The 14,150-nt window shown below is 32.3% G+C and overlaps 1 protein-coding gene across 1 annotated transcript in view; it reads right to left on the bottom strand.

Annotated features, from left to right (window-relative positions):
* The window catches only part of LOC149802771 (uncharacterized), a 308,654-nt gene that overhangs the window by 275,921 nt on the left and 18,583 nt on the right, over nt 1-14,150 (bottom strand). The window contains exons 5-9 of the mRNA XM_089953831.1: nt 13,674-13,907; nt 11,090-11,185; nt 6,174-6,307; nt 5,457-5,667; nt 4,034-4,197 (exon numbers count right to left, since the gene is read on the bottom strand). Of these exons, the coding sequence (XP_089809957.1) occupies nt 4,034-4,197; nt 5,457-5,667; nt 6,174-6,307; nt 11,090-11,185; nt 13,674-13,907 (839 nt within the window). The remainder of the gene's footprint in view (nt 1-4,033; nt 4,198-5,456; nt 5,668-6,173; nt 6,308-11,089; nt 11,186-13,673; nt 13,908-14,150) is intronic.

Genomic DNA, 14,150 nt, shown 5'->3' with positions numbered 1-14,150 from the left:
TGCAATAGTGTTGTGACATCCTGGTGCAATATTGTGTCACATCCTGGTGCAATAGTGTAGTGACATCCTGGTGCAACATTGTTGTGGCATCCTGGTGCAATAGTGTTCTGACATTCTGGTGCAATAGTCTGCAATTCTATAAAATAACCCTGATGTATCCTGAACTTTTGATCAAGATATTTCACCTGTAGGTATCAAGTTTTCAAGATACCTAACATTCCCTCAATCAACTGTGTTGATCTCATGATTTCTTGCTGCCCCATTTTATTTTTCCTCTGCAAGTGCCCTGAGTTCATAGATATGTGAGAGCTTGCAGAGTTTTAGATAGCATGGAAAAATTGCAAGCTGGTATTTCTTGCATTTCATTTTTTCTTACTGTTCCCATCTTAAGTGTTTCTAGTTCTGTCATCTCAATCTGTCAATAATATGTCTAGGTTTGTAAAAAAAAACAGCTTGGTAATATGTATCAATAAAATTAATTAACCATTTTTACTCATATGCTGAATACCTTCCATGTAACATGTCTATTTTATTGTAATTTCCAGTAATTTCATTTTGTTTGATACTTAATAATATTACAAGAATATACTAAATTTTTGGATTGTGGTAAATTATCAAAAGTCTTAATAATGATGTTAATAATAAACTATAGGACTTCAATAAAGTAAATGTTTGTAGTTTTATTTTCTATGTTTTAACATTCCAAACAATATCAATGATTTAAAAATAAGTATTTTTTACCAGAAAAAAGAGGGATATATTTATAAAATTCCAATTTTCTTAATCTTATCTTTGTCTCATTCTTCATTTTATTGGACATGTTATACCTCTCCATGTTTGTTTTTGTTACTGAAAGTGTTGATGCTATTATTATCATTATCATTATCATTATTATTATTATTATTATTATTAATTGGTAAAGGATAACAATAGCAGTTATTTCGCTTACTGACAGCCTGATTTACTGGAGCTGAAATGTGCACATGACATACTTACACAAAGAACTTCTGCAGCATCCAAGTTTTCAAACTGACTCAAATTGGCATCTGAATAGTCACTATTTTGCTTGTTAAATTAGGAAGATCCAATGCAAGCAATACCTATACATGTGCAGCAACTAATCATGCAACCAGAAAATAACTTCTGCAAATGAAGGTCATGGAGTTTTCATGTTGGTGAATAAAACAAGAGATTATGCTGCATTTTGCAGACAATCAACAGGCACTATATATTTTTCCCCATCCCCCAATTTAAAACATCAGGTGAGATAATGGTAATCTTGTGCATCAGTCACTGAGTTGATCCTTTTGTACATCAGTATTATCTACTGCTGCACTTGCCAAACTGCAGTTATCACAACCAATCATGTCAGTGTATTATGGGAAGAAGAGATGAGCTTTTATCACTTTCCCATTTTTTGTTTGACAATTTTTCCATAAATATTAGAATTTAGCAAATTTACTCTCATACTGGTATTTTCCTATCCTATAAAAAGAAAAATGTGGCATTCTAAGCAAAACATGTGTATGAGAGCAACATTGTATGCACCAGTTGATAACACATTTGATCTTTTATTTTTTTGTGAGGGAGAGCTGAGACTATTTTACAGAAAATTTCCAGTCTCACCAATAGCTTGAAAATAAATATTTCTCTGATTTGCACTGCAAAAGAACTAATTGTATTCATTATATAATTTGAAGAAAAAAAGTATTGTCGGTTACAAGAAAAAAAATATCCAGGTTCATAAAACATCCGTGCCCACCTAGACCCCCCCATTTTTTTAAAATGGTAAGTCCATAATTATTTCTACAGAAATGTATAAGACATATCAAGTTCAAAATGGTCCATGTGCAGTGAATTGTACCAAAAGCCATGTTCAGACATCTTGGACACATAAAAAATAATCAAATGCTTATGTTGTTTTGCCAAACATTATTATAATCAAATTTGTGTCTATGTTACATACTGCCAAACACAATTATAATCAAATTTGTGTCCATGTTACATATTGTCAGACATGATCATAATCAAATTTGTGTCCATGTTACATATTGCCAAACATGATTATGATCTAATTTGTGTCCATGTTACATATTGCCAAACATGATTATACATGTAATAAAATTTGTATCATGTTACTATTGCCAAACATGATTATGATCAAATTTGTGTCCATGTTACAGATTGCCAAACATGATTATGATCAAATATGTGTCTATGTTACATATTGCCAAACATTATTATAATCAAATTTGTGTCCATGTAACATATTGCCAACCATGATTATAATCAAAGTTGTGTCCATGTTACATATTGCCAAACATGATTATTATCTAATTTGTGTTCATGTTACATATTGCCAAACATGATTATAATCTAATTTGTGTCCATGTTACTATTGCCAAACATGATTATGATCAAATTTGTGTCTATGTTACATATTGCCAAACATTGTTATAATCAAATTTGTGTCCATGTTACATACTGCCAAACATGATTATAATCAAATTTGTGTCCATGTTACATATTGCCAAACATGATTATAATCAAATTTGTATCCATGTTGCATATTGCCAAAACATGATTATAATCAGATTTGTGTCCATGTTACATAGTACATGCTGCTGCACTACATTTTCAGTGGATTGTACCTGAATCATAGAAGTGGAAGGACATTGGATTTTTATGAGGGTTTTCTGTGACAATTTTTGTTGACTTTAAATGGCTAACATTCTTCTATTTCATCTAAAAATGTACCATTTTAATAGATAGGGGTGGGACAGGGGAGCAACCTGCTGGAAAACATCCACCCTGCCCCCATCTGGATTCACTAATGAACTAAAGAAATTAAGTCTCTCAAGTCACATGGGAAAAATGTAACACTTTTCCTTCACACTGAAGAAAAGACTTCTGATATATTCCTTATACCAAAGCCTTGCCTTCTTGTGCATTGGTTTGGATTTCTGGCATCTTTCCTTAGTGATTCATTTCACATGATTTAGATCATATACCCACCAAGTCCTCATTAGTCGCCTTATGTGCAACTATTTTTCAAGGAAAAATGTTAATTTTAATTATTTTTTTTTAAAAACTGAATATGATGAATATAACATTATTTTGTATATGAAGTGCTGTTATAAAACAAACTGAACGCCACATCAGAACATTACAGTATTCTTTTGCAAAGTTTCATTTAAAAAAAAACTTTCACGTGTTACAACTGAAACTAATGTAAACTAATATTTTGCACAACTGTAAGAAAGAATGTTCAACTCTGATAAAAACTGTTTCAAACAAGTATGATAAATACTGATTCAAATTTGTATTTATTTCTTCCACTTCAGTTCCTTCTGTTTATTCAGAGATTTCAAATTCCTCAGTAAAAATGCATGAATAATAGCAAGTGAAGCTTCAGCATGTGCAATGAGTTCTTCAGAAAACATGTATATGTAAAACGAGGCAATGAGAATTCTGAATAACATTGCCAGAATATTTGCCACAAACGTTTTTTTTGCAAACTTTCTGACTGATCAATAATCAGAAAGCTTGCAGCTTGCCATAACAATTTCTGGCAAACTTTCTGGTAATCAATAACCAGAAAGCTTGCCATAATTTCTGATACTTAAACCTTTCTGGCTATTATATACCAGTAGCCAGAAAGTTTGCCACAAATCTTCTAGCTAACAATAAGACAATGTTAGCTGGAACTCTCATTTGCATATGAAAGTTAATTAAAAATGCTGCAAACGTTCGGCTTTTCAACCAGAACAGTTAGCCAATAACACACCTTTTCATAATGGTATATAAAGTTTACTATATCGACATACATTGTTAAAAGTATGTTTTACTCCCACTTTTTAAGAAAATCCAACTTCCAATTTCACTCAGGAAAAATGTAAAATGACTGTGTTCTGCACAAGATAACTATGTGAAAAAAGAAACTTCTTGACTATGTGTTTTATTTTAATAAGTCCTAAGCTTGTTTATACTTAAAAATGAACTCCTAAGCAAGCCAAAGAATGAGCTGGTTTACCTTTATAGTAATTATGGCTCGGGGACTCGCTGCAGTTAGTTTCCAAATATAATCTCTGTTTCCCAGGTAAACATTCTGACCAGTAACATTGTAAGTAAAAGGCTGTAGGAACTGAGTTGAGTCAGTAACAGTAATTTCCGAAACAAGAGGGGCACCATCAGAAACTGAAATAGTCCAATATATTATGTGACGATAAATGCAACTTAGAAGAAACAAAACTGATGTTATAGTGTAAAGCTTATCACAGTGCATTTTGTACATGAGAAACTACTCTAAGCTAGCATGAATCTTGACCTATACACTCTTGTATGGTGAAATAAGCATAAATAATATGTTCATTATTGGATAGGATGAATATTTTTGGAAATAATCATGGACAGTTAAATGGCACATACATTTCAAAGCTAATGGGTTTAGGACCTATAGACTATCTCAGTCCCAATACAAGTAGCATAAGTCCAGTAAAATAAAAAGTCACTGGGACCTAGGGGCTCTGAGTCTCAGTCCCGACTTCATAATTCCAGTAAAAAAAACAAAAAACACTGTTGCAGTAATCTCATATTCTGACCAACATTCTACATCAATATGTTCACATATCTGTCATGCATTTTGGCAATATCTGTTGCTTTGTTTACTGTTCTTGTAAACTTTTTAAATTTTACTAAGTATTGTTTTTGTGCAGTATTACTTAATTTTAAGCTTCTTTTTCTGCTAAATGGTTCTAAGCTCATGTCAAGATATCAGACACCCAAATGCTTTATAGGAATTTCCTATGAATGAAAGCATGTAAGTGAATCTAATGCAAAACTCACAAACTGACCAATAAGGACCATGGTAACATTCATCAATCAAAACCTAATACCTAAAAGAAACACAATAAGGGATTGAAGACATGTAACTGATGCAGTAAGTATTTTTAAATGCACCCTTATGTAAATTTAACATGAAAACATTGTGATGGTGCAGATAAAAGTGATTTCTGGGAACTATTTCCTCACAAATCAAGAGTTATTTGCAGACATGTTTATTTTAGCTGATTCAATACTACATACAGTGTAAATGTTCTGTTACAACTGGTCTCTTATAATCCTGTATTTTTCCAACAACTGCATTTATTGGAATAAATTGTAGGAATTGTTATATTATGGCATAAATAAGGAATTGAAACTTTCATGCATCTATTATATATTTTTTAATTTTGGGGGATTACACTACTAAAATGACAAATATTTCACAAATGATTCCTCCACATCCGTCAATTTATAATGGACCATTCCTTAGTAAGAAATTACAATCTACAATGGACCCTGCCTCAGTGAGAAATTTTTGCCAAATATAAAGTTAAAATTTACATTACTTATATTCTGAATGTACAAAAGTTTCAAAAATAATATGTTAAAATATTGTGATTTGTTTTACTTACTACTGGAATAAGATGCTGTGAATCCCTGTTTAGCAAAAGCAGAATCTGTGGAGAACTGAATAATCATATAGTTATTAGGACTCAAGTATTTGGCTTTAGTTATGTCCACTGACCCGGACAGAGATGCCACCTCAACTGACGTTGACTCGGTTCTTCCACCAACAAAGATCTTCACAATATCAGATCTAGCCTCAGTTTCAAAATGTGTGAACTAAAATTTATAAAGAGATTAAATATTACTTGATGCTTTCAGAAAAAAAAATTAGAAAGAAGTTCAATAAAATTCCATGCTTCTAATTTTAAGACAATTTAAAAACATATGGTGATGCTAAACAAAATATGGTGAGGTATATCCTCATGAAAAAAATCCTGATTATATGGTATTTATACAAAGAGAAAAAAAATAAAACAACAAAATGTTTAAGTTCACTTCAACATTTGGAAATAATTTTACCATGGGTAAATTTCTGACTTTCATCTCCAATGAATATATCTGTGCTATGCTGAAAGACTAAATTCACAAAATAACAAACTATATATGAAAATGGGTAGAATGTTAGGCAAGGTGCTATCATATTTGTGTTGTTGAGTTACAAAAGCCATGATGTCAAATTTACAATTCCTACATGAAACTGATAGAACTCTGCATTAGCAAACAAAGAAACAAAGCTGTTTCATTTAAAAATATATAGGACTGATAATTTCTCAAATACTTACATCCAAGAAAATGTTGGTCCCCAGTGGACCTTCTATGTTCCATGAGCAGAATTGAGCATTGGTGTAATTATTAGGATAGCCCACTGAACTGATGGTACCTGAGGAAGCCTTTAGAAGATATCGACAAATGTTGGCTGTAATTGAAAAAAAAATTTTTTTATTAATATCTGGATATGAATAATTTTAAAAATGAACATTTAAAAAATTATGACCAATGCACATTTGCTACATTGTAAAATATACTTTTATCAATTCCTGTGCAACATATGTTTGATGCCTGATACAACCAACAAATAACAATAATTCATTTTCAATAATTGTCAGTGCCATGACACCAGCCTCCTACAATCCTCTGAGTTAGCTCCAATTCTAACTGTAAAAACCTTTTTTTCCAACACAACAGCAACTACAAATCTGGAATCTAAATGATTTATGAAACTTTCACACTTGATCTGATGGTATGTTTGAGTAACTAGTGGGTGTTTTTAACAACATTGATCTTTCTTGATAATCTTTATTAAAATGGCTTTCAAATTTACCTATAGAATTTTCACAACCTTATTATAAATTAAATCTCTAGTTTTAATTTGTTTAAAAATATCTTATATTATTATACCCTAAAAATGTACATTTGATTCAATTTTGTTGTCAGGGTACAAAAATATGTGAATTGGTGTGCATATTTAATTTTTATTGTATGCTTGACTTCTGTTCATGACTCAAGGATATGGATGAAGATTCTGCATACCTGACTTTTGTCATGATTGTAAGAGGTAAACAAGATGTTTACTAAAATTTTGGATTAAAGGCTAAACTTGTTAATAATTTGATGGAGTTTTCCATTAGAACTAACTCACATCTAAATCAAGTGAAATATATATATATATATATATATATATATATATATATATATATATATATATATATATATATATATACATACACAAATAGGAACAGAAACAGAAAATATTTATTTGTTTACCAAGTCCCATATATATATATATATATATATATATATATATATATATATATATATATATATATATATATATATATATATATATATATATATATACATATGGGGCTTAGTAAACAAATAATTATTTTCTGTTTGCTATAATTGTTCGAGAATCAATGACCGTAGCTTGCAGCTGTGTTCAGAATACTTCAACAGGAATTATTTCATTTATTCATTGGAATTATTACAGTACACATTGACTTTCAAGTAATTCATTATGTTAGGATTATTGATGACTCATTCAAAGGCATTCTATATTGCATCATTATGGTATATCAGACATTTAAGACTATGATATATCAGGACATTGAAAACTGTTGGCACATGATGACATTCAAGGCTATTGGAACTCATTCAGAAATACTATACTTTTGAACTTGTGATCGGAAATTTGGGATTGTTAGATATGTTTTCACAATATTAATCTCTTGAACTTTTACTTTATAATTTAGAGAAATAAATTCTTTGTTGATTTTCCTAAATGTTTTGGTTTAGCTTATTTCTGTAACATAGTTTATTACCTCAGGTCATATCAACACCTAATTCTCTACTTGAAAAGCTAAGGTGAATGTGAGCATACCTTTCCATTAAAGTTGCAATGTCTACAGTAGTAAATCCCAAAGTTTATCTTACTGCCTGTAAATGTTTATAAAAATCAGTAACCATTTAAACACAGATGTATGTGAATGTCTTTAACACTAAAACTACCTATACAACTGAACGATATATCTTCTCATGTCTGATAAGTAGCATAATGAATGTGGCATTGTTAGGGGAAAACAAAGTTGATGAGATTTTGGTGTACTGCACACTACACAATATTACACATCAGACTGATTTACTGATCTTAATAACACAAACAAATTAAGTAAAGTACTTTATTCACCTCTGAAAAACATGTTCAGTGATTAACAGTTTATTCTAGAGAACCAGTTTCAAACTTTTAAGCCACTGCTGTTTCTTAGTCATCGTAGATACAACAAAAGCATCCTTTACTCACATATGAACCATATGTCTAGTTGCATCATCAATTTTTTCATTCTGTTCATATGTATTGCAGTATAAAGCAATATTACAATGATCCCAATGTTCCACCTAAAAGGTCATGTACATAAAAAAGAATGTTAAAAACTGAATACCTTCATAACAAGAGGTAATACAAGATGTACAGGAAACTGAGCTCAGTATGACATGAACACAGTAAATGATTTTCATACAATTAGTTGTCAGCTGTAAGCCTAATGAGCAAGTCAATCAAAAGGTTGAGTTTCAGATCATTCATTTAAACAACAAAGTTTCAATTATTCCATTGCATATACATGTTTGTAAAGCTTGCTGACTGTTCTAACCTTATTCTCACTATGCATGTCTTTGTTAATTATTACTGGTGAACCTTAATGAACTAAGAGATAATGGATGTAGTGTACACCATTTATGGAAGTAAAACTCACAATCCTGGCTCTACAACTGACATTCACATCTTTTAGCTTGTTTTGGCAAAAATGTACTAGAAAGGTAATTTGATTTGCAAAGCCAAATTCATATAAGAGTGGTTCCTCTTAATACAGTGGAAATGAAAATGAATCCCATCAATTGTCACTTACAACTGGAGCAGATGTGTACACTCTTCATGGAATGTAAGTGCATTTAGGGCTTGGGAGGGCGTACCTACATCATGATCAGGTAAATATTATCAAGGAAACATGAATCATTAGGTTTTTCATCTCAAAACCAGATGAATTCCTTATGTACATCATCAGTTCATGACATAATTTCAGACACAACCTCGTGGCATTCTAAAAGAACTGTTCCCTGGCTGCTATCATTCAAGCATTGGGATGGAGATCAAAGAAAACTTTTTACAGCTTTTACCTGACAGAAACCTGTCATCTTGACAGGCACAATTTGACCTTTTAACTTTCCTATGTTGCTCAGCACTTTTTAATAATGATGGTTACTTCCGCTGGATTTATGATAACAATTTGTTTCTCTAAACTACATTCATCCATTGACCATTTGCCAACTCGAGGCAATATGTCACATACAACTCAGAATAACTTCACATCTGTTTGGAGACCAGAGCCAGAACCAACTCTTGGGTGTGGGCAGAAGTTGGAAATACACTTGCCCAAAGTAAAATGGCAAATGAAAATTTGAGTTAATTTTCCAATCACCTTCCAGATCATGTGAGTGGTGTTTCTTTTTAATGAAAAAGATGTTCTGTCAAAGATATTGCTTTGTTCATGTAAAGTCCATACTTTCTGCTAGAAGTTTCTTTTCCATTTGGAGGTTGGCTCTAACTTTGTAATAAACATATACCAGAGAGACAGCAGACTGGTCTCAATTTGTAATGACTTACAATGGATGTTAATATGGTAAGTGAATTAATTCCAGAAAACCTTTCTACACAATCAAATTTAGGTCCTTAACATCATCAACAGTTCCATTTCTATTGTAGTTGGTTGAGTAAGAGCTTATTATGGGCAAGTAAAAATATTCAATGCCTTCAGGACTTCACAATTAGAATTTTACAGATTTTTCAACTAATGAAGGTGATGTGAATACCTACACCTCATACAGGTCCTAAAACAGGTAATGTTCCCAAACCAGCATTGAGTTTACATTTCACTTGCACTTTATTTGCATTCATTCTGCATTATACTTTGCATTTCATTTGTATTCCATTCCCATTGGCATTTCAGCTACCAGGTAGCCTATTTTCATTTGATGTCTAAGAAATGCATACAGATTTAGTATTTATTACTTCCATTCATTGTTTCCTTTCATTTTCATTTGAGATTTCTACTTTCGATAGCATTAAATGAATAGAACTATTCCTTATACTTCATCCTATTAAAATTCAAACAGAAATTGCATAATCTGAAAGATAGAAGTGAATTTATGTTAAATGAAAATGATTGCAATAAAATTATAGTGTTGAATGTTTATCAGTAAATTTTGTTTTCTTATTTTGTTTCATCTGTATAAATATTGCACTATTCCAAAACTTGTAAGTAGTAGAAAGAATAAAGATTCTGATATAAAATTATCATGGAAAAGAGCTTTAAACCATGAAAACACACCTGCATCCCAAGACGCAAGAGGACAAATTCATTCATAGATGCATTTGTATTTTATTTTGTTTTCTTTGATCATGTATCATTGTGTGTTTAGCATTTGCATTCTACATTTTCATCAGGACGTCGTAAGTCTGAACCCAGGCCATGACATACCAAAGACTTCGAAAAATGGTATTAACAGCTGCCTCCCTAGGCACTCAGCATTAAGAGGTTAGTGTTAGGACTAGTCTGCCTGTTGTCAGCATAATGTGACTGGGTGGGACATCATGCTACATGTCTGTGGCATGTTGCCCCAGCATTAGACATAGCTATAAACTGCCACACTGCAGACATCATTGTGATATGAGTGAAAAATTGTTAAAGCTAAGTTAAAAATCCAAATCACACACATGCAAACATACACACACACAAACACACACACACACACACACACACACACACACACACACACTTTCTTCATACTGCATTTGTATTCTGTTTTCATCTCACTAGTAAATTAGTCATTTCAGGATCTATGTGCTATAACATCTGTCTGAGTAAAATTACACAATTATAATATTGACACAGCCTTCAATGTCTTCCACCCCATTACTACTCTGGAAGATCATGCATGCCAAACTCACTATCCAAGGGGAGTTGAACTTCCATCTCAGCAAGCATAATACATTCTTAATGGGCAAGGGGGTGGGTGGATTTGTGGTGGATGTACTTATGTATCACTGGAATAATCAGTGCACAGATAACTTAGTATTAACATTGAATAAAAGTGATGATCCAGGTAAAGAAATGGAATGATATGTGAAACAAATAAGGCTTACAACAGCTGATCTCATCAGAAAGGTCACTGCAGTCACCCTGTCCATCACATACCCATTTCAAGGACACATATCCACCATTTGCACAGTTGTAGGTACCTGAAATTATATCGCAATTTGTACATTTCATGACTGAAATTCTACAGAATTGATTGCCATGAATGCTTAAATATCTTATTAAGAATGGTATGCATATGTGTCTGTCTGCATGCATGCATGAAGTTTAAATGCATCCATGCGTGTGTTCTCATTTAATGATTTTTTCATCTCTGACTTGGTCTGGTGCGAAAAACAAGAGTCACTTGATGGGACAGACATGCTATGGGCAAATAGATTTTCCAGGAATTCAACATAAGACCATTTCTTCATTTTAACTGTCAATTGTTGGAACCATCTCTAATAATGCTTGATTGATAACAAGATTTTCAAATACAATGCTGTAGTACACACACTCTATGTCAGATTGGTACTATTTTAATTAAAGACAAAGTTAAGATATCAATAAAAGTCTTTTGTTGAAAACACTACGTTATAATGATCATCCATTCAGGAGGAATAGTGAGAAAAATTTTAAGACAGTTGTCATGGTAACCATACAGAATGAATAACTGGCATAATGCTCATCTATTCAAGGGGAGTAATGACAACAACATTTTTAATACAGTTGTTGTGGCAGCCATATAGGATGTACAACTTGCAACATTTATATTAGGATCAAATAGGTATCATGAGTCTATTAGCAAAAACCCCATGTTGATATAACCATCTATTTGGAAGAAGAGCGATTACAATAATTTCAGGATATGGCTTTGCATTCAGGAAGAGTAGCAATAGCATGATTTCAAGATGGCTGCAATGGTGGCCATAATGGACTTAAAATCAGCACCATGTTCATTTTAGGCAAACAGTACATCATAAGAAGTCTTCTGGTGAAAGTCCCACATCAATACGACTTTCTGTTCCTGACAAGTTATGATAACAAGATTTTTAAGATGGCTGCTATGGTGACCATATTGGATTTCAGACTGGTACCATTTTAATTTAAGACCAACAAGACATCACAGAAGTCTTACAGTGAAAAATTCCATGTTGATAGGACCATCTATGTAGGAGGAGTAGCCATAAGATTTTCAAGATGGTTGCCATGTTGGCTATACTGGATGTCAGATTGGCACCATAATAATTTAGGACCAACTAGACATAAAAAAAAAAAAATTGAGAGAAAACCCAATGTTAATATGAGCATCCATTAAGGAGAAATAGCAATAACATGATTTTCAAGATGGCTTCCATGGCAGCCATATTGGACATCGGATTAGCATCATTTGAAGTTAGGACCATCTAGATGTCATAAGAAGTCTTTTAGGTAAATCCCCATGTTGATATAACCATCCATTTAGGAGGTGTGGCAGTAACAAGATTTTCAAGACGGCCACTATAGTGCAGCAGCATTTTCATTTAGGACCAACTAGACCAAGGAAGGAATGTATACAGTTTTAAAGCAATCCTCCAGGTACTTTAGGAGTAGTAGCAATCATGAACTGATGAACAATGAACAATGGATGACAGACAACAGATGGATGATGGACAACAGATCATTACATAAACTCTTCTGGTATATGACCACTAGAGATAAAGATGGGACATCATATTGGAAAAAATTATAATCAGTCAAACATTTTTTTTGAAGTAAAACCATCAAAAGTTGGAAATTCCACATAATTATTCAACATTTTTGTCATAACCTTTCCTTAGCCATTTAAAACCCACCTCAAAAAATAAAATTACTGTTGGTTCCATGCAGAGATGCCAACTCATGAACATGATTATAGCATCTTTACACAAATGAACATAGTAACAATTAAGGTATAATGAGAAAAGATATGATTTATCATTTCCTCCCATTCTATTGTCTTGAATTCCTTCAAAACTTTGCCTAAACAATAACCATATAGATAATTTTACTTCATGATTATCTGCATCTTCATTACATTTCTCACCTATTCTCAGCATAATTGATTGGTTTCAACGTATTTACATTCTTTTTATTACAGACAAACATTCTATGCAACAGTCTAAAAGATTGTTGCTAATATAATTTTCTTCCTTTCCAAAACCTTATCCTAAACAATTTTTATTTTTCTGGAATTTATCAATAAAACTGTTTATTAAAAATACATAATACTTCCTCATCTCTTTGAGCTCTTTTTGGACAAGTGTCTCCTTCAGAGGTATAACAACAGTGTCCACAAGAAGTCTCAAGCTTGCAACAGTGTCAAAAGTGCTAGTCAAACAGTACATAATTACAACTGTTTCATGCTGCAAATCCAAGAAATCTGGCATTTATTTGTTCCATAGAAATTGAGCAAAATCACCCTAATTAAGCAGAAGATCTGACTGCCTAATAGATAAAAAGTACTTAGTTACAACAGGGTCAGCAAATCATAATTGTTGAAATTACTCATCACGAAATTATTTGACTGAACAAATTCAAGCACTTGTTGTGAAGGAGTAAAAATGTTCTCTACATTTGTGCAACTATGTCTTATAAACAAATGACCTTGCCCTAAGAGTGTAATTTGTATACCTAATGGACTGGCCATTCTTTGGCAAATAAAACTCTTTTTAACATTGCAGTCACCAACATTCCAGGCATAAACTCGGTCATATGTGTAATCCATGCTCTGTTTCTTGACATAAACACACTTTCCACGTGAGGTGTCAGGCTGCATATCAGCCCAGAAGCCCTGAAGCAGGGACCAATTTTTTCCATTGCTCCAATGGGCATCATCAGCAATTACAGAAGGTTCTGTTGACAGGCCTTGAATATTAAAGAGAGAAGTTAAAACAAAGCAGTCAGGTCAGGTATATATGTTTACATTAATTGTTCATAATTTTGTATCAGTTTATTTTCAAGGAAGATTTACTTTTGAGGCTGACATATAGGAGTAAATATTTTGGTAAACGATCAAAATATTTCCTGCACATCTAAAAAATAATAACCATATATTACAATGAGATACAATATGAAAGATTGATAAAATTCATACTTTTAAATTTCAGC

Source organism: Sinohyriopsis cumingii, chromosome 3, assembly GCF_028554795.1.
Source record: "Sinohyriopsis cumingii isolate HCF-2022 chromosome 3, ASM2855479v2, whole genome shotgun sequence".
Classification (NCBI taxonomy): domain Eukaryota; kingdom Metazoa; phylum Mollusca; class Bivalvia; order Unionida; family Unionidae; genus Sinohyriopsis; species Sinohyriopsis cumingii.
This window is presented reverse-complemented; position numbering and strand designations above follow the sequence as displayed.